General features: G+C 53.5%; 7 protein-coding genes across 7 annotated transcripts; 3 read left to right on the top strand and 4 right to left on the bottom strand.

Moving 5' to 3' along the window:
- Window positions 1–260: 260 nt before the first annotated feature.
- On the bottom strand, window positions 261–1,912 carry PV08_11760 (uncharacterized protein; the record flags this gene model as incomplete). The annotated part of the gene is made up of 2 exons (XM_016386068.1): window positions 261–1,218; window positions 1,266–1,912. The coding sequence occupies 2 exons, from the start codon at window positions 1,910–1,912 to the stop codon at window positions 261–263; spliced, it is 1,605 nt and encodes a 534-aa protein (XP_016230200.1).
- A 1,569-nt stretch (window positions 1,913–3,481) lies between these two features.
- PV08_11759 (uncharacterized protein) lies at window positions 3,482–4,762 on the bottom strand (the record flags this gene model as incomplete). The annotated part of the gene is made up of 3 exons (XM_016386067.1): window positions 3,482–4,151; window positions 4,204–4,660; window positions 4,708–4,762. 3 exons carry the CDS (start codon window positions 4,760–4,762, stop codon window positions 3,482–3,484), a joined length of 1,182 nt encoding a protein of 393 aa, XP_016230199.1.
- A 1,291-nt stretch (window positions 4,763–6,053) lies between these two features.
- On the top strand, window positions 6,054–8,232 carry PV08_11758 (uncharacterized protein; the record flags this gene model as incomplete). Its single annotated transcript, XM_016386066.1, has 4 exons — window positions 6,054–6,897; window positions 6,953–7,284; window positions 7,336–7,451; window positions 7,503–8,232. The coding sequence occupies 4 exons, from the start codon at window positions 6,054–6,056 to the stop codon at window positions 8,230–8,232; spliced, it is 2,022 nt and encodes a 673-aa protein (XP_016230198.1).
- Window positions 8,233–8,704: 472 nt separating this feature from the next.
- On the top strand, window positions 8,705–10,746 carry PV08_11757 (uncharacterized protein; the record flags this gene model as incomplete). Its single annotated transcript, XM_016386065.1, has 5 exons — window positions 8,705–8,941; window positions 8,995–9,126; window positions 9,174–9,405; window positions 9,469–9,970; window positions 10,038–10,746. 5 exons carry the CDS (start codon window positions 8,705–8,707, stop codon window positions 10,744–10,746), a joined length of 1,812 nt encoding a protein of 603 aa, XP_016230197.1.
- A 773-nt stretch (window positions 10,747–11,519) lies between these two features.
- On the top strand, window positions 11,520–12,942 carry PV08_11756 (uncharacterized protein; the record flags this gene model as incomplete). Its single annotated transcript, XM_016386064.1, has 3 exons — window positions 11,520–12,098; window positions 12,435–12,770; window positions 12,871–12,942. The coding sequence occupies 3 exons, from the start codon at window positions 11,520–11,522 to the stop codon at window positions 12,940–12,942; spliced, it is 987 nt and encodes a 328-aa protein (XP_016230196.1).
- Window positions 12,943–13,082: 140 nt separating this feature from the next.
- PV08_11755 (uncharacterized protein) lies at window positions 13,083–14,939 on the bottom strand (the record flags this gene model as incomplete). The annotated part of the gene is made up of 2 exons (XM_016386063.1): window positions 13,083–13,592; window positions 13,725–14,939. 2 exons carry the CDS (start codon window positions 14,937–14,939, stop codon window positions 13,083–13,085), a joined length of 1,725 nt encoding a protein of 574 aa, XP_016230195.1.
- Window positions 14,940–15,558: 619 nt separating this feature from the next.
- On the bottom strand, window positions 15,559–16,332 carry PV08_11754 (uncharacterized protein; the record flags this gene model as incomplete). The annotated part of the gene is made up of 1 exon (XM_016386062.1): window positions 15,559–16,332. One exon carries the CDS (start codon window positions 16,330–16,332, stop codon window positions 15,559–15,561), a length of 774 nt encoding a protein of 257 aa, XP_016230194.1.
- Window positions 16,333–16,921: the final 589 nt, after the last annotated feature.

The following is a 16,921-nucleotide window of genomic DNA, read 5'->3' as shown; positions in this document are numbered from 1 at the left end:
GGCCGTCGTCCGCCATCTCCGGTATTGTTCGATATAGGGTCAATTACGAAGCTTTGCTGGCCCATCTTAATTATTATAGACGTAGACATAGACATAGACCTGTAGCGACGACTTCTTCAAACTAATAATCAATTGGCAAGCATTAAGCCTGAGGGCTTGTGCGGCACAAGTCATCCTCTTCTCTACCCTCAAGCATTGCCACTCTGAAGACGACGATTCTGAATCGCTGGGTCCTTGCCACTGGTCAGAGCAAGTCCGGCTCAATGAGTATACACGAAGAACGGGTTCTCTCGATCAGTCTTGTCCGCATAAGCCAGTTGCTGTCGCAATGTCTCTTTCTCATCCTCGCCCATCGAAGCGAGTTTCTCACGGTTCTTCTTGTTCAGCCGATCATTCCGATATCTGAGCAGCAGACAGACAAAGACTTGCGTGGACAGCGTGCTCATGATGGCTGCCTTGCCACTGATGTACCCGGGGGCCTCTGCGGCTCTGAAGCTTTCGGTACCGGCGATATTGCCGGCACAATACAACACCAACGTCATGGCATTGACCGTGACTTTCTTTGTGTGCCCACCTAGGTTGGATGCATTCCAGACCAGCAGGAGCATGAAGGCCGACGTGAATGAGTTGGCCAAGTACAGGGCAAACAAGAGAGCTCCCTTGCTCTTGGGAACGCCGCCAGGGTCAAGTCCGATCATCATGGCAAACGCCGCAATGGTTGGAAGTATACTGACGATCATGGTCAGGCTTCGATCGTTCCAGCGGTCACTCAGATATCCAACCAGAATGGTGGAGACAGCACCAACAACGCCCCCCGGGATGTTGAGAATCAGCGCTTGTCGTGGAGTGTAGCCGAATGTCGTCAGCAAGATGCTGGAAAAGTTGGGAATCGCAGTCGGCACGCTCAGGCATAGCACGCTGACGGCAATCAGCCAGACACCCGGGTCTTTGAACACCAAGCGTAGCTGGTCTGTCTTGATCTTGGAATTCTGAGTACCAGACTGGTTGTCTTTGACCCGGAGTAACGTTGCTACCTTTTCAGCATCTGTGAAGCGTTTGGCTTTGACCGGGGAATCCGGAAGGTACAGGAAAACGACGAAGCCAATAGCAACGGTGGCTAGTCCAATGGTGAGAAGAAAGATTCGCCAGCTCGCAAGATGCCCATTGCTTGAGAAGGAGGCTCCGTAAGAGACCAGGCCGGCAAAGATTGAAGTCAGACTGGACGCGAGTCAGCGGCATCAGTATCGCAGAGCATGGTAGCAAACCTGTTGCAAACGTAGACATAGGAGATCCTACGCCCTTGCTCCGACTTTTTGTACCACATGGCCACAACAAGCACAAGCGTCGGTGTGACGCAGGCTTCAAAGATACCCAGGATCGTACGACAGATCATCAAACCAGCATAATTCTGACAGGCGGCATGCGCAGCTAGCACAGCACCCCAGCACATGATGTTGGCCCCGAGGTATTTCCCCAGCCTCGAAATCCGTTGCGATAGATACTGCGTAGGGAACTCTGCAGCCAAGTAGCCTACGTAGAATATCATAGCCACGTTGGAATAATCCTGACCCTTGAGATGGGTATCTTGTCGAAGGCCCATGACGGCCGTGTAGCCGATGGTGGTCTTGTCAAGGAACTGGAGGAAATATGTTGCGATCATGCACGGAAGGATGGCCCAGTCGATCTTTCTCAGAAGCATCTTGGCCTTGTGGTCGTCGGCGAGTATGGAGATGGCCTCCTGAGTAACGCCATCGGCATTCGGGTGGTTTCTCAAGAAGTCGAATGCCTCATCGGCGTCCTTCGGATCAATCTGAAGCGTTGCCAAAGCATCTTCGAGGTGGACGACCGTCTCCTGAACCTGTTTCTCTGGATCAACATGAGATTGAGGAGCGTTTGAAATCTCCGCAGACATGGTGAAGAGATGATACCGACCAGGACACCGTGTGTGACAACACGCGATATGTCTCTTTTCTTCCCTCCTGAATTCGCCCAAGTATGGGTGAACAAGAGGCTTAAGAAGGCTGGCGGGAGGCAGGCCAACGGCAAGTGTATGGGCACAACTGCCGTGATCGACTTCTCAGGTGTGCACCGAGACTCATCTCAAGCGGTGCTAACCGCTTAGATCTACACGAGCCCCCAAGCATTCGCTTGCCATCCTGCCTGGTCGCCGTGTACTATGCGGGGATTGAACGGAGACTGTGGAGGGTTCGGGGTAGTATATTGGATCTGGACAATTCCCATTGCACCGCCTGCGAATCAGCGATGTATATAGTCTCCCAGCGAATAGTATACATTGTAAAAGTAGCCCGACCGTATCTGTGATTGGGTTGATTCATCTCTTGCCAAGTATACTTATGCCTTTCCCACCGGCAACTGTCTTGTATACGGCGAGAATCCACCAATGGTGATTGATATTGTCGTTCCCGGCATTGCTATCTGCTTTTCCTTCTCCAAAGCCGGGGCGGGCTTGACAGAGCTGTTGACAGGTTTTGATTTTAGCATGCTGTGGAGGGATTCATCGGCAGTTCGATATTGTAAGCCTCTATAGGAGAGCACCGGTACTTCCCAGCATGAGGACATGTGGAGGAAATGACATCCGAGGTTAACACGATCGACCAAGATAGATGCGGAGAGAATATTCCCACTCCGTTTCAGGATCTTGCGGCAGAAGTACCTGCTGGAACTTGCCGATGCGCTCCTAAGATATTACCCGAGATGTGTGATATTGCCGAGAGATTGAAGAGTACTTGGTAGAAGATGCAGTCCGCCTCAGGTCAAACCCCTGCGCTTTTCGCCGCGTCGCGGGTGCGGATGCACTCTAACCATATGGACTTGATAAAAGAATGTGTATCGCTGAACTGGCTCCTCGAAGGAGATGGCGTCAGCGCCGGTGGTTTGAAAGAGTTTGTAGGGTTAATCCATGAGGCTCGTTGTGCATTGCCGAAGCCCGTTTGATGGATGTGGTGCAACCTCAAGAGAACAATGCTTCGGGCCCTGATAGCACCTAGGTAATTCTGCATTCAAAACGCCCATTGCCTGCAGTTCTGGGAGCCTTCCGGGTGGATTAGGAACTACGCGGTGATCTCGGAGAGGATCTCATCCCTTCCAGGAAGATGGCATATTTGGGTTCGAATTTGTGGCTGATTCGGCGCTTTGGAAACATCAAGCCCGGTGCAATCTCGCGGACACACTGATAAGTAGGGACAACAGAAGTCCACCAGTCATGAAGACGACTAAGATAACAGGCAACAATACGCAGCGGCAACGAATCCAGTGCATCTGCAACCCCGACATAGCGAGATCCAGGCACCCGCCCGCCTCAGTTACTCCGCCGAAGATTAAATGCTACGGTCAATCATTGAGACACTTTGTCCTCCCTCTCATTTCGAGACAAAGGTTCACCACGATCCTAATCTAGTTGGTCTCTTTCCAACCCAACGTCCGTTCATATCAGTCATTCAGTAGGTATGTATCTCTCGACTTATAATACACCCGCCACGCCGTCTAGCTCATAATGTATCTGTAGCAACAACCTCTCGTATCTGAAATCCGCGACATGCCCAGCATCTCGTGGGAACATCCACTCTATCAACAGCTTTGACATTGAGTCGATCGTTGCAACACTGAGATGCTTGACCTCGTTGACCATTTCAACAATCGGCCAAGCTCGTGGATGAAGCTGGACATGCGGCGTCTCTTTCTCTGTCATGAGGATTTGCCAGGCCAGTTGTGGAGAGCCTTCCTGGTCGATGTTATGCTGGTCTAGCCGATCCTGAAGCCTCATCATCTCCCTTTGCCGCTCTCTGAGTGGTTGTATGTGTGCTTTGCTGCCTCCAAGGAGTACGTCGAAGGTGAAAAGCATGATCGACAACATACTAGTCGACCTCATCATGCGTTTTAGTACTGTTCTTTGATTTGTGGGCATCTGTACCAAACGCAGCAAGGAGCGTCTCATCAGGCTGAACGATGTCTCTTGCAGTATATTAGGTTGAAAGTCTGTCGACGAAGCAAGTCGCTCTATTCTCGTCAGGAAATCCACCAATCGTGTCAGAGAGCACTGCGAGCCAGGAGTCAAACGAGCTCTGCTAATCGACTGGTCTTCGGTCATTTTCGCATCGAGTGTCCAATAGCCGGGAAGGCTCGCCACGCACCTACAAAGTCAGTTTCAGATCGACATGTTGAAGAGTTGGGATATGTACACACCATGCCACAGACCACATTGCCTCTGGTGGAAGATACTTCAAGCCACCTATATGCGCGATCGACCGCCGCAGTCCGTCGAGATGCGCTTGAATGCTTTGCAACGACGACTCAGTATTGGTGGTTGTGGGCCGTGTGGATACCCAGTCGACAATCTCGAAACGCAGTACCGCTTCATACATCCACAAGCCAGTCATTGTCAAGATACTATCTCCATCGATAGTGTCAGGTGTCTGGAGTTGCTCTTTGAGCAGCTGTATACCTCCCAACATGAACGCGATCGTCTCGGAGGTAGGGTCTTGCCGCCCGGCGTCAAGATCACGATAGAGACTTGAGATCGCAAGGAGAACCTGGCAGGGGAGTTTGCGCAGTAGCATGTGACGAGCCACGATTAACCCTGGCCATGCAATGTGTTTGAAGACACTTGTGCCTGAAAATTGACCGAGGACATTTCTGAACACTAATCGGAAGTTAGCCGACGGTGCACATCAGACAACTCCAACTTACAATAGTCCAGGAGGTCGCCATGCTCGTGACACCTCTCTGAGGAACCGCCTACCATCGGGAGCCTGGAAAATGCGCCCGCTGAGCCTGTTGAGCCCGACAAACTGAACGCTGGAGGAGAGGAATGGCTATCCAGCGCGGCGTTTTCACTTGCCCTTTGGGATGCTTGCGGGGACGTGACGGCCGAACTGGAACCATACGAAGACTCGGGCGAAGCACTGGTATCATCCGCAGGCGCTTCAATGGTTTGTGGTTGTGGCTCCAGCTCTTCTCGACGGAGCCACGGAAGGACTCGACTTTGCGCTCGCGTGGCCAGCTGTTTTTGGCGCCGTATGGAATTGCGCTTTCGTAAAACTCGGGGGAGTTAGATACAGATAATTATCAGAGCGGTTGAAACCCTCACATTCTTTCATGACATGGCTATTCTTGCATATTCCTGATTCGTCCTGTCCAGATAAGAAGAGATATTTCGGCACATACTCCAAGTCAGAAGTCGGCAAGAGAACGACACCCATATCGTGGCGTAGAAATCCTCTGTTTGGCTCGAGGAGATTCCAACTCTGTGAGGAGGATTACAAGCTGTGTCATGGGAGTAACAAACCACAGTCAAACTCCCTGCGTTTTCGGTGGGAAGATGAAGACGATCTTGACGAGTCAGCGCCCCCAGGTCATACACATCCATCTGAATGTTAACTCAACATCGGGTACGAGGTCCATCATCCATTTCCAGGGGTACGACGCTCTATCACGCCAGTTCACATGGGCCACGCCGTTTTTCTCGGTCCACCCTCCATCTCATCTCGAATTCAGCGACATAAGTCGATGAGATTGGCTGCATCCTTTTGCCTAAACGGGAGTGCAGCTCCAACCAATGCTGTCGCACCGCAGAATGAGCGAGCTGAATACCTAGTACATCATGCTGCGTGTGAGCTTTGCTTCAATGACTCTAGCGCTTACCAACAGCCCACGCTAGCGCCTCAAATGGGCGGCAGAAGTCGGCCTAAACTCAGTTCGACTCGAGGTAATTTTAGGAATCGGGCGATGAAGGAGAGGAACTAGGGCAAAGGGGACACAAGAGGGTCATACAATATCCAACAGTCGGGCAACTCGGCGTCTTGTTGGAGGATGATGGTGGCCCGTCCGCACTGACCATTTCTCCTGCTTTTGGGAGATACGACCTGAGACCTGCCCAGCCTTTGCACGCTGGAAGAAATAGCTTGCAGTTCGTCCACACTCTCCTGCATCTAGGCGGAAATGGCATGTCTTTCTTGCGGAGCCCGTCCGTTTGAATGACAACTCGATGATTCAGATCTGCTTCGACAACCTGCTGCGGCTTTGCCTGTTTGAGAATGGCTGAAGGTCGTCCATCAAGCCAAGGTCGACGAGACATCGTTACCGACCGTGGCAGAGGGAGCACCTCAGCCGAGCCAGACGACGAGAGCGAGAGCGGCGCGTCTTCAGCCCCGAAGTATCGAAGAGTGAACCGCCATGGTACCAGAGCCGTGACCGCAAGCGACCAGAGTAGTCGGTTCTTGTTTGTCGACTCCTCATCCGCCGGCCAAAGACCACGTTCTGACCAACGGGCAATCAATGCACATATTCAACAGAGCGCCTATCGCAACCGGAGGCAAGCGGCTCGACAGCAGAGAGGTTCTGATGCGGCCAATGTCGGTCGTCACCGAGGTTCAACGCAGCTTCAACCGCGTCGCATCGAACCATCTCCGAGTGTTGAGCATCATCGAGCTTCACCGTTGACTTCGCCAACCCGTCAAGAACCAAGCGACTCCAGACTACCAACTCCCACCTCTACGATTTCACCCACTCCATCTCCAGGGCTGGCTACAAACGCGCGGGCCGTAGCCGACGTCGACCAAGATCTAATCTCCAGGCTACGATACTATAGCAATGTCCGAGGATCTGAGGTACGGCAAGCAGTCGAGGCCCAACGCGAAGATGATAGACGAGCCTCGAGTGAGCACCGCCAGCCTGCACCCCTTCAGGAAGATCGTGCTTTGGCAGAAAATGTATCCGTAAGGTCCATGCTCACGCAGATTCTCCAGCGGCTCGACGCTGCCAGTGTCGGCCAACCTCTTCATGGACCACCAATCTCAGCTCTGAGGAACTCTGTTCTTGATCCGTTCAGTACTAGCTCGATAATGGTAACACCTTCCATGGACGCAGTTTTGCGGCATTGTGAGTGGAAATAAAATCAAGGAGCAACGAAAGCCGAACTGATCCATATTGGCAGTTTCGGATGTCATGATACCTTCGGTTTTCCCGACCCGGCAACAAGCAGAGATCCAGACGCGGTGGGCTTTCGAGAAAGCTTCCCAGGAACCCCTGGTGTTGTACTCTTTGTTGGCAATCTCTTCTGCAGAGCGTGACGCTCGGCTGGGACAGTTACGGAGTGGATCGCAAGAGACTACGTTCACCGAGGAGGATCTCAAGAATCGACCCGTGCCGGATTTTGTATCGTACAAAGTCAATGCAGTGAAGCTTGCCAACGAGACCATGAAATCGATTGAGACGGCAGCCAAGGCTTCCACAATCTTTGCGATGATGTGCTTGCTATCTATCGAAGTGAGTCTTTCAGAATTTCGCCGCTTGACTGGACTAAATTTGTTCTTGCAGGTCATCACGGGCAACCAGAAAGAGATATTCGCACACGTCAGTGGTCTGCAGAAACTGATCGCGTGGCGAGGCGGGTACCATGGGATTCCTCCTCATGCGACGGAGCTCATACTGTCGTAAGTAACGAAAAAGTCGTGATGGATGACAGACTCTAATATCCACCACAGCACTTCGTACATGTGCGCCGCAATGACGAGAACCCTGCCTGCCTCGCCGCCCACGTCTACCTTGGCCTCCCTGCCACCTAACCTGATCGAAGATATCAATCGAAACCTGGCGGATGATACTAGGCAAATGGGGACGGGTATTCTTACCCCAGAAGTTGACACAATCCTCGACTGGAGAATATCTCAAGCGTTCAGAGACATGACAGAGGTCGTTCGGTATCGAGAATACTACCACGAAAAACAAATGCAGCCGGGCGAGGAAGAGGTCGATTACATCAATGCGAAAAGCTACCAGTTTAGGTACGCGGTACTTTCTGCACCTTTTGAGCCTCGGGCTCCGACAAGCGACAAAGAGGAAGCCTGTCGATTGGCCCTGTTGATTTTCTGGTTCACAAACTACCAGATGTCGCAGCCGGACTCGGCCTTGAATCGGACGCTGACAACCCAGCTTAAGAGTGCCTTGCAAGTGTCGGACTTGAAGGGCCTCTGGGGTCCGTACCACGAGCTTCTCGCTTGGGTTTTGCTGTTGGGTGCATTCATTTCTGCGGGGCAAAGAGAACGACCGTGGTTTGTTTTGAATCTGGCCAAAGTCTGCAAAGTACTTCGGCTGCAAGGCTGGACCGACGTTCGATCTGTGCTGGTCAAGTACTTCTACCTTGACCGTATCTATGCAAAAGGAATGCAGGCAAGTTGGGAAGAGGCCGCCATGATTGCCGAAACGATGGAGTGATGTTGCTGTGCGTTTATGTCGGCAATGAGATAGAAATAGGCTTGCCATACTATCATCGACTTGCGATGTCCTCAAGATGAGCCAGTAGCTTGTGCTGAGCAGGCGAGTATCCGACCAGCCAGTAGAGCTTTCAACCCGACATGGAGTCTGCCCTTCCACGTCTTACATGGCCGCTTCACGAGTGGGATGAGCCACTTTGTCATGCATCCTCGCTGATCTACTCTGATGCGGAGAATTCCACCTCCGCTTTGCCGTCTTCCAAGAGTAAGTAACCTTCACAACGCTGCTCCCACGACTTGTTCGTGATATACTTTGAGACTCCAGCCTCTGACAGACGCTCTCAGTCATTATAGTTTCTTGCAGTGAGATCCATTGTGTGTTTCCTGGGCACTATCGGTGTCTGGTTCAGCTCGAAAGGCTCTTGTTTCTGAATCCGAGTCGCACACCGCCTTATTGTCCACAGATCAGCGACATGGCTCTCCAACAACCAATTCGTGCCGAACACAGCCGGGCAAAGAGCCATGACTTCGTGATGATCTCGGAGACTCAGTCGGCTGCTGAAAATGACATGCCAGAGATCTTTCGTCTTCCAGCTTGTCAGGGTCACAACCTCTACGAGATTTCGGTCGACGAATTACAACACCTTTTCACCTCGGGATCGTTGTCCTCAGCTGACTACGTGCAATTCTGTCTAGACAGGATTCAAAGAGTAACTGGCACTCTCACCCCTTCCGTGTGGTCAAGGCACTGAACGATACCAAGATCAATCCATACCTCGAGGCCGTCATCGAGACCAATCCCGAGGCCCTCGATCATGCCAGGGCTCTCGATGAGGAGAGGAAGAAAGGAAACATCAGAGGTCCTCTCCACGGGGTGCCAGTATTAGTCAAAGATGTGCGTCTGTTCTTGATTTTGTGCGACATCAATGCTTATCTGAACAGAACATGGCAACCGCGGATCGCATGCAGACGACGGGTGGTTCGTGGGTCTTGCTGGGGTGTATCGTGCCCAAAGATGCTCATATCGTCCATCTCCTTCGACAAGCTGGAGCCATTATCCTCGGCAAGACAAATCTCGACGAGTGGGCAGGGATGAGAGGCAGCATCTATTCCTTGGGCTACTCTGCGCGTGGCGGACAGTGTCGGAATCCATACCTCCTGAATCGATCTGCTAGTAGGGCTTCATCACACTTTCTGGAAAGAACCGCGTCATCCTTTCTGACAAAACAATCTCTAGATGGTAGCAGTTCAGGCAGTGCAGTGGCCGTCTCGGCAAACATCGTGCCCCTCGCCTTCGGAACGGAGACAGACTGCAGTGTTATCAGCCCGGGCATGGTGAACGGTGTGGTTGCCATCAAGCCAACCGTCGGCCTCACTTCGCGAGGTGGGATCATTCCCATCTCCGAGACTCAAGATTCGATAGGTCCGTACGGGAGGACCGTTGCCGACGCAGCTCGAGCACTGGACGTCATCGCCGGCCCAGATCCTGACGATAAGTTCTCGGTCGTCCCCGAGAGACGACAACCCAATAGCTACTGTGACTTCCTCGTCGATCGCCACGCGTTGAAAGGTGCAAGGTTTGGTCTCCCCATGAAGCGCTTCTGGGACGTCGCTCCGCACCCGCAAAAGGCTGTAGGCGAAAGGGCCCTGCAGTTGATTCGGGAAGCGGGTGCAGAGATCATACCTGTCGACATGCCCTGCGCCGATGAGAGACTGGACGAAGACGGCATTTGGGACTGGTGAGATCAAATCATCTATCACTAGGACGGAAATTTGGCCAATTTTCACTGACGTGGATGCTACCAGGGAACGATATGGAGAAAGTCGACCAGAGATCTCCGAGATCACAGTCAGCAAAGTCCAGACATACTATCTCATGAACGAGTACCTGGGCAAGCTCAAGAACACGCCGATCAAAACACTCGAGGATGTGGTACGGTTCAACGATGAGAACCGCGGTTCTGAAGGTGGACACGAGGGCGACCTTCCTGCCTTCCCTGACGGCCAACGCTTGTTCCGCAAATGCGTCGAAACAAAGGGCATCAAGGACGAGACGTACTATGCCGCGCTGAAGCACATCCAGACGCAGTGCCGCGAGAACGGCATTGACGCAGCGCTGAAATGCCCCTCCAGTCACCGCAAAGGAGAGGCCAAAGACGAGACGCTAGACGCGTTGCTCTTCTTCGACGTCAAGGCTGGTGGGATCCAGATCGCCGCACAGGCCGGGTATCCCGTCATGAGTATTCCGATTGGTCTCGATCCAGATGGGATGCCGTTGCCGCTGACGCTACAGCACACGGCGTGGAGAGAGGACCAGCTGGTGAAATGGGCCAGTGCGATTGAGGATTTGTTAAAAGCACACAACGAAGAGAATGGCATTCCACCTTCAGCGAGAGCAGAGAGGATGGGTCGAATTCCTCCCACGTACAAGAATCATTTGAGAAAGAACATCCCTATTGACCCGGATTATCAATGGCCTGGGAGACACCGAGACCATAGTTCTCTTCTCAATTAGGGAGTGATTGGTCAGGAGACAGGAGTGGTGTGCTCGTCTGTCATCTGAAAATGCTTACTGGTAGCGACATGAGCGGCGGAGAGTAGTGACGGGGTAGAGAATACATGGTATGACAATCAAAAGCAAACTGGCCCGTCCATCCATCTCACTGCGGTATTGTCCACACTTCGTTCGCAGAGTAGGTATTTGTCATCAACCACTCTCACACATATATATGGTCTTCGGAGAGAAATTGACCGGTTGCCCGACTTGCGGTCAGAGAGTCCTTGGTCTTCAATGGACCCGTACAGCCATGGGAAGACTCTAGTTGCCGCAATAGCTTCCTGAGATGGCGCCCGCTTTGTCACGATCATCCAGAACACACAATGACTGCCAGACAATATCAAACCACGGTCGAGTCGGGTCCAGTTCGTTCCGACCGGGGCTGGTCTGAGTTGGACATTGGTAAGCAAAGGCACATCACTGGGATGATGACTCGGGAGAACAGATACTCTCAGGGGATTCGCCGTCTCGACCTGAGGGGACTTTTTCACGAAGTACCCTCTACACGAGCCCCCCAGACAACATGCCACTGCAAGGCTCGGCCCAGACAGAAGATGAAAATGATAAACAAGGGTCAATTCCTGCACCTTGCGGGGTGGGTAGCGAAAGATGAAACAATGACAGTCACTTTGGTGCGAAAAAGATTTACGTCGTTGGTTCACTCGGTCTTCTTCCCACTACACCGCATGACCAAAGACATACAACCGCGTTGAGATCCTATCGGAAGGACAATGTCATCCAAACTCATCGTGGTCATCGGCGCCACAGGAACCCAAGGCGGATCGGTCGTCGAGACATTCCTCCGTCAACCGGGCTGGCGCGTCCGCGGACTCACGCGCAACACTGGCAGTCCAGCGTCCCAGATCCTGGCGTCCAAGGGCGTCGAGGTGGTGGCCGTGAACCTCGACGACGTCTCGTCGCTCGTCTCGGCCTTCAAGGGCGCCGACGCCATCTTCAGCGTCACCGACTTCTGGACCGGGTTCCGCAACCCTCCTCAGAGCCGGAGCCGGAGCCGGAGCCAGACGCTCATGGACTGGGCGCACGACTACGAGTTGCAGCAGGGCAAGAACGTGTTCGCCGCCGCAGACCAGACCGAGGGGCTGGAGAGGCTGGTCTTCTCGGCGCTGTCGTACGCCACGAAGTGGTCAAAGGGGAAATACACGCACGTGTACCACTACGACAGCGAGGCGAGGGCGGTCGAGTACGCACGAACAACGTATCCGGACCTCATGAACAAGAAGACGAGTATTATTCAGATTGGCATGTATTTGAGTAATATGACTTGGATGCCGCATTATCAACCACGCAAGGTACGTATGAATTGTTGTATGATGATGAAGGGTGGGAGGAGGAGGAGGAGGATGATGATGATGATTACGAGAACGACGACACTAACAACGACGACGACGACGACGACAATGATGATGACGGCGATGATGAAGAAGCCCCTCCTCGGAACTGGTTTCTTTTCGTCCCCTTCCAGTTCTTAGTTTCGTACGCTTCCGTTCCGTCGGATTTCATTTCATCTCATTTCATCCCGTCTCGGCTCGTCGTCTCATTTCGTTTGATGTGCATTCTACCTCAATCAGCGCACCGTCAGATACCTACCTACACTGCATTGTTTCTTACGGTGTTTTTTCCGGCAGAACGCAGAAGGCGTGTACGTCCTGAAGACGAGAATCCCTCCCACGGCTAAGATCCCCTTGATCGCTACCGACGAGGATACCGGTCCCTTGACACTGGCTTTGCTCAGCGTCGACGCCGGAAAGCACCTCCTGGCCTTCCGCGAATTGACCACCCTGGCCGAGTTCGTGGCGATTTGGGGCCGGGTCAACTGCGTCGAGACCAGGTACGAAACCACCGCACCCGACGAGGTCTGGATCGACATTCCAGAGTTGCGAGAGGACATCGAGGACGCCGCGGACTACATTGCCGAATTTGGATTCGACGGAGGCGATCCCAGCGTGGTTCATCCCAAAGATGTAAGACAATGAAACGAGTTTTTCTTTCTTCTTCTCGTCTTTCTACATGGATTGCATGCATACTCGACAGTCGCTGACAAACGGTGTGATTGTTAAATAGCTCGGCGTCCCGATCAATCTGCCCAGTGTGGCTGACTGGGTCAAGAAACAGGATTGGAGTGGCATTTTGTAGAGTGGAAAGACGGTGGTTCAGAACAGTGGCTCCATACCATAACATATTCGCCCCGGAGGGTCTCGTTGAGAGGAACAAAAAGTTATGTATTACGATCAAGATGCAGCCCGACATCATCACGATCCTCCAGATCAAAAAATTCAAGACTGCCTGAACCACTGTAGCCCAATGCGTTCCGTACCGGACATCTTCAGAGTGAGAACCACCTTTGCCGCGTCCACGGTCTGCAACGCTCGGATTTTGACGTCTTCGTACCTCTCGCCGTCTTCAGGGACGAGTCGCACCCGCGATCCGTCGGCGAACAAGTGGAAAATGACTCTTGTGAATTCGACCTGTGAGAATTTCTTGCCGGGACACACTCGAGGCCCTGCGTTCCACGGGACGAACGACCCAGGAGCCGGCTGGAACAGTGAAGCCTCCTCCTGGCCGCCGTCCTTCGTTCCGTCTGCCACCAACCACCGATCCGGTCGCCATTCGTCGGCGTCAGGGCCCCAGTACTTGGGGTGACGGTGCAACGCTGCAAAGTTGTGCGAGATGGTCGTGTGCGCAGGCACCACGTGAACTCGATCTTGAATGACGAGTTTCTGCGCTTCGTCGGCCGTGTATCGCGGCATCAGGACCACGGGGCCGTAGAGTCGAAGTGTTTCGTACTATTCCAGCTCTGTGTCAGTAGTGTGCTTGAGGTGGAAGGGAGAAGGGAGGCGGCGAAGGGAAGAGCAGGTTGTGTGTGGAGTCTGCTGCCTTTTTGTGACGGAACAAACAAACCACTCAACAAGACATACCATCAATGCATGAATCCTCTTGAGCTTGGGAAACGTTTCTTCGTAGTACAACGACCCCGTGTCGTCGGCTTTGCAGACGGCATCAACCTCCTCGGCGACCCACGTTTGCCATTCCGGGTGCGCGGCCATAAGCGTGATGGCGAAATGGAGCGTCGCCGCCGTGGTGTCGTGTCCGGCCAGATTGTAGATGAATAGATTTCCATACACCTCTTCGTCCGACAGTCCCGCCCCGGCGATCGAACCGTCCAGCGCCCGAATCATCTCACTCAGCAGGTTGTGTCTCGAGACGTCCCCTCGCGCAAAGGCCTCCTTCTCGTGCGCGATCATCTCGCCCATGTACACCTTGAACTCCTCGTACGCGGTGTTGAGCTTTTTCATGCCGCCGAACAGCGCCCAGTCTGGGTACCCTCCCTTCTTGAGCAGCGAAAGCAGAACCACGTTGATAAAGTCTGCCAGCAACAGTCGGAGAGATTCTCGGTAGCCCAGCTTCTGCGGTTTGAGATCTCGATCTCGGTCTCGATCTCCGCTTCGACCTTGATCCTCGGAGGGCGACGACGGCGGTAACGTGGAGTCGACGAAGCTGCTCTTCACCCCGAAACCAGCGCCACAAAGAACGTTCAACGCCAGCGCGTGCACGTCTCTCTGCGTACTTCTGACCACTTCCTGACGCTTGGAGGACCACACCGCCAGCATCTGCTCCGCCTGCTCCCCGGCCTCCCGCCACACCAGGGCGCTGTTCTGCTCGTTGAACGGCGGGACCGTGACCTTGCGATGGCGATCCCACGCCTTGCCGTTCACCGTGTCTAGATTTGGCCCGTAAATGTCCAGCATTCCGTACATGGCCGGGTTCTTGACGAAGTCGTTTCTCCGCCTCATCACGTCTTCCGTGGCCGGCGGGTCGGCGAGGACGAGTTCCAGCTCGCCTGGTCCGACGATGACAAAGGCGTCGCCGTACCTTGCGTGGTCTTTGTATTTCAACGGGAACGTCCAGCCGATGTCGCTTCGGAGAGCCCACGTCCCCAGTTCCAACGGCAGTCGGGAGGCGATGGGGATCAAGAAATCTTTGAGCATCATCCACAGCGGCCCTGGGGCATTGACCGGCGTGAAGATGATGGGGAGCCCTGTTCTCTTCGCTTCATGGTAATTCTGCACGAAGCGGACCACGGACCACAAGAAGTAGCCCACCACCGCGGAGGAGATCACGACAAGGAACATGGCGGTGGATGGCTGTAGGAGTGTAAGCCACCGGGGTTGCGCTCATCAACATGAAGGTTGCGGGCGCGACTGTCGCAAGGGAGATGTTAGAATTGTATGATATTATTCTTCCGAAGTCGTCGTGGAAAAGCAGAGCAAGCCGCGCCACGGGAGGCCTGAAACAAAGATGAAGATAAGCTTCTCACCGAGCATGAAAACAGCACAAGAATGTATGTCCTGTCGCAGGTCTATTCCGGAGCAGTGGAGGATGGTAACTTGGCGGTGAGGTTGGCCCTCACGAACTCAATGCTAATCTACGGAGTACTCGTGGTGTACCACTCACTACAAGTCGGGTGAAATCGTGAAATCAAAAATTCGTGATACGCGACACAAGTCGACCACGTTCCCATCTCAGTGAAGCTCAGCTCAGCTCAGCATCGACCAAGAAAGAAAACTATGAAAATTCTGGCCTGGAGGATTAGAATTCCACAGAAATGAACTTGTTTGTTGAGAAGACTGAGGATAGAAAAACTAAAGGCTCAGGTAGACCCGCAGCTGAGCATGGTGGAAGACCTATCTACCTAATTCATTTTAGACAACCAGCAATCCCTCTATTTCAAACGAGACTCAATCTCATCTCTCACGGCATTGGCACACCTGTGATCTCCTGCAGCTGCTCGATCAATTTGTCCTGAAGTGCTCGATCGTCCGCCTGTGTCTTGGGGGATCGCACTCGACTGCCGAACCAGTACTTCCCTGAGACGCCGTCGGGAGGCCCTTCGGCCAACAAAACATAAGTCTTGACGGCGGCGTCGATGTCGCCCGAAGCCGAGCTCCCTCCCATCTTCGTAGGCACCCATCCAGGATCGAGTGAACTGCTCTGCACGTCGGGCCATCGGCGAGCAAACGCAGCCGCGAGCATCACATTGTGCAGCTTCGTGTCACCGTAGGCCTGAGAATCCGAAAACCCGCGCTCGCCGCCGCGCTGCTGCCACGTGAGGTCTTTCAGAGAAGCATCGCCACCGTTGTGCAGACCCGACGACACGTAGACGAGCCGTTTCGGCGTGGGTTGGATCAGGCAGGTGAGAATGTATGGCGACAAGGTGTTTACCGCAAAGACGCTAGGCCAGCCTTCCCTTGTCTTTCTGTAGGGCCCCGTGTACAGGCCGGCATTGTGGATGACGGCGTCAAACGCTCCGAGCGCGTTCGCGTCTCTGGCTAATTGTTTGGTCTGTGAAATGTCGCAGAGGTCGGCCACGAGGCATGTCTCGGCTTCTGGGCAGGCAGCTCGCGCATCCTGAGCGCGTTGTTCGTTCCTCGCGTGTAGAACGACAGAATGGCCACGCTTGACCAGAGCGCGCGCCGTGAGGGATCCGAGTCCATCAGACGAACCTGTAATTAGTATTCGAGCCATATTGTCGAGGAGAGGCGTATACAGGGACGAGAAGAGAGGGTCCACAAGCAGGAGGAGGAGTGCATGCAAGCGGCAGAAGAGGGCGAAAGCGAATATACAAACCGCGGTAATCAAGACGCACTCTCAGGATGGTCTTGATCGAACTCAACACTATGAGTGACGAGATGATACAACAACGGTCGGCATCAAGCACGGAGTTTAGCTCGATGCCCCGTTATCGCGAGTGCGATGGGCGCAGTCAAGTCTAGGACGTCCGCAGTCTACATACTCCACAGTACCTACCACACGCACTTCTACGGAGGGGTGTAGCTACCATGTGCGTCGGCAACTTCGCTGACCAACCACAGGGTATGCACGGATGAAAGTCGAGGACCATCATCTATCTACTACGGTATCTTACATTGTTGAGCAAGAGGAGTCAGCGACCCCGAGAGTCCACTGCGTTGAATTACATCCCACAGGGTCTTCTTGGAATTGCTGTATGAGTCCTCCCGACCAGCTCCGTCGAACAGAGAGGCAAGGGTCGATTTCTTCCCTGAGATTCTAGCCTACGGATCCTTTTACACAGAGAGACACAGAGAGAGAGGGA

This window comes from Exophiala spinifera (assembly GCF_000836115.1).
Source record: "Exophiala spinifera strain CBS 89968 unplaced genomic scaffold supercont1.10, whole genome shotgun sequence".
In the NCBI taxonomy this organism is placed as follows: domain Eukaryota; kingdom Fungi; phylum Ascomycota; class Eurotiomycetes; order Chaetothyriales; family Herpotrichiellaceae; genus Exophiala; species Exophiala spinifera.
The sequence above is the reverse complement of the archived record's forward strand: the minus strand, read 5'-3'. Positions and strand labels throughout refer to the sequence as shown.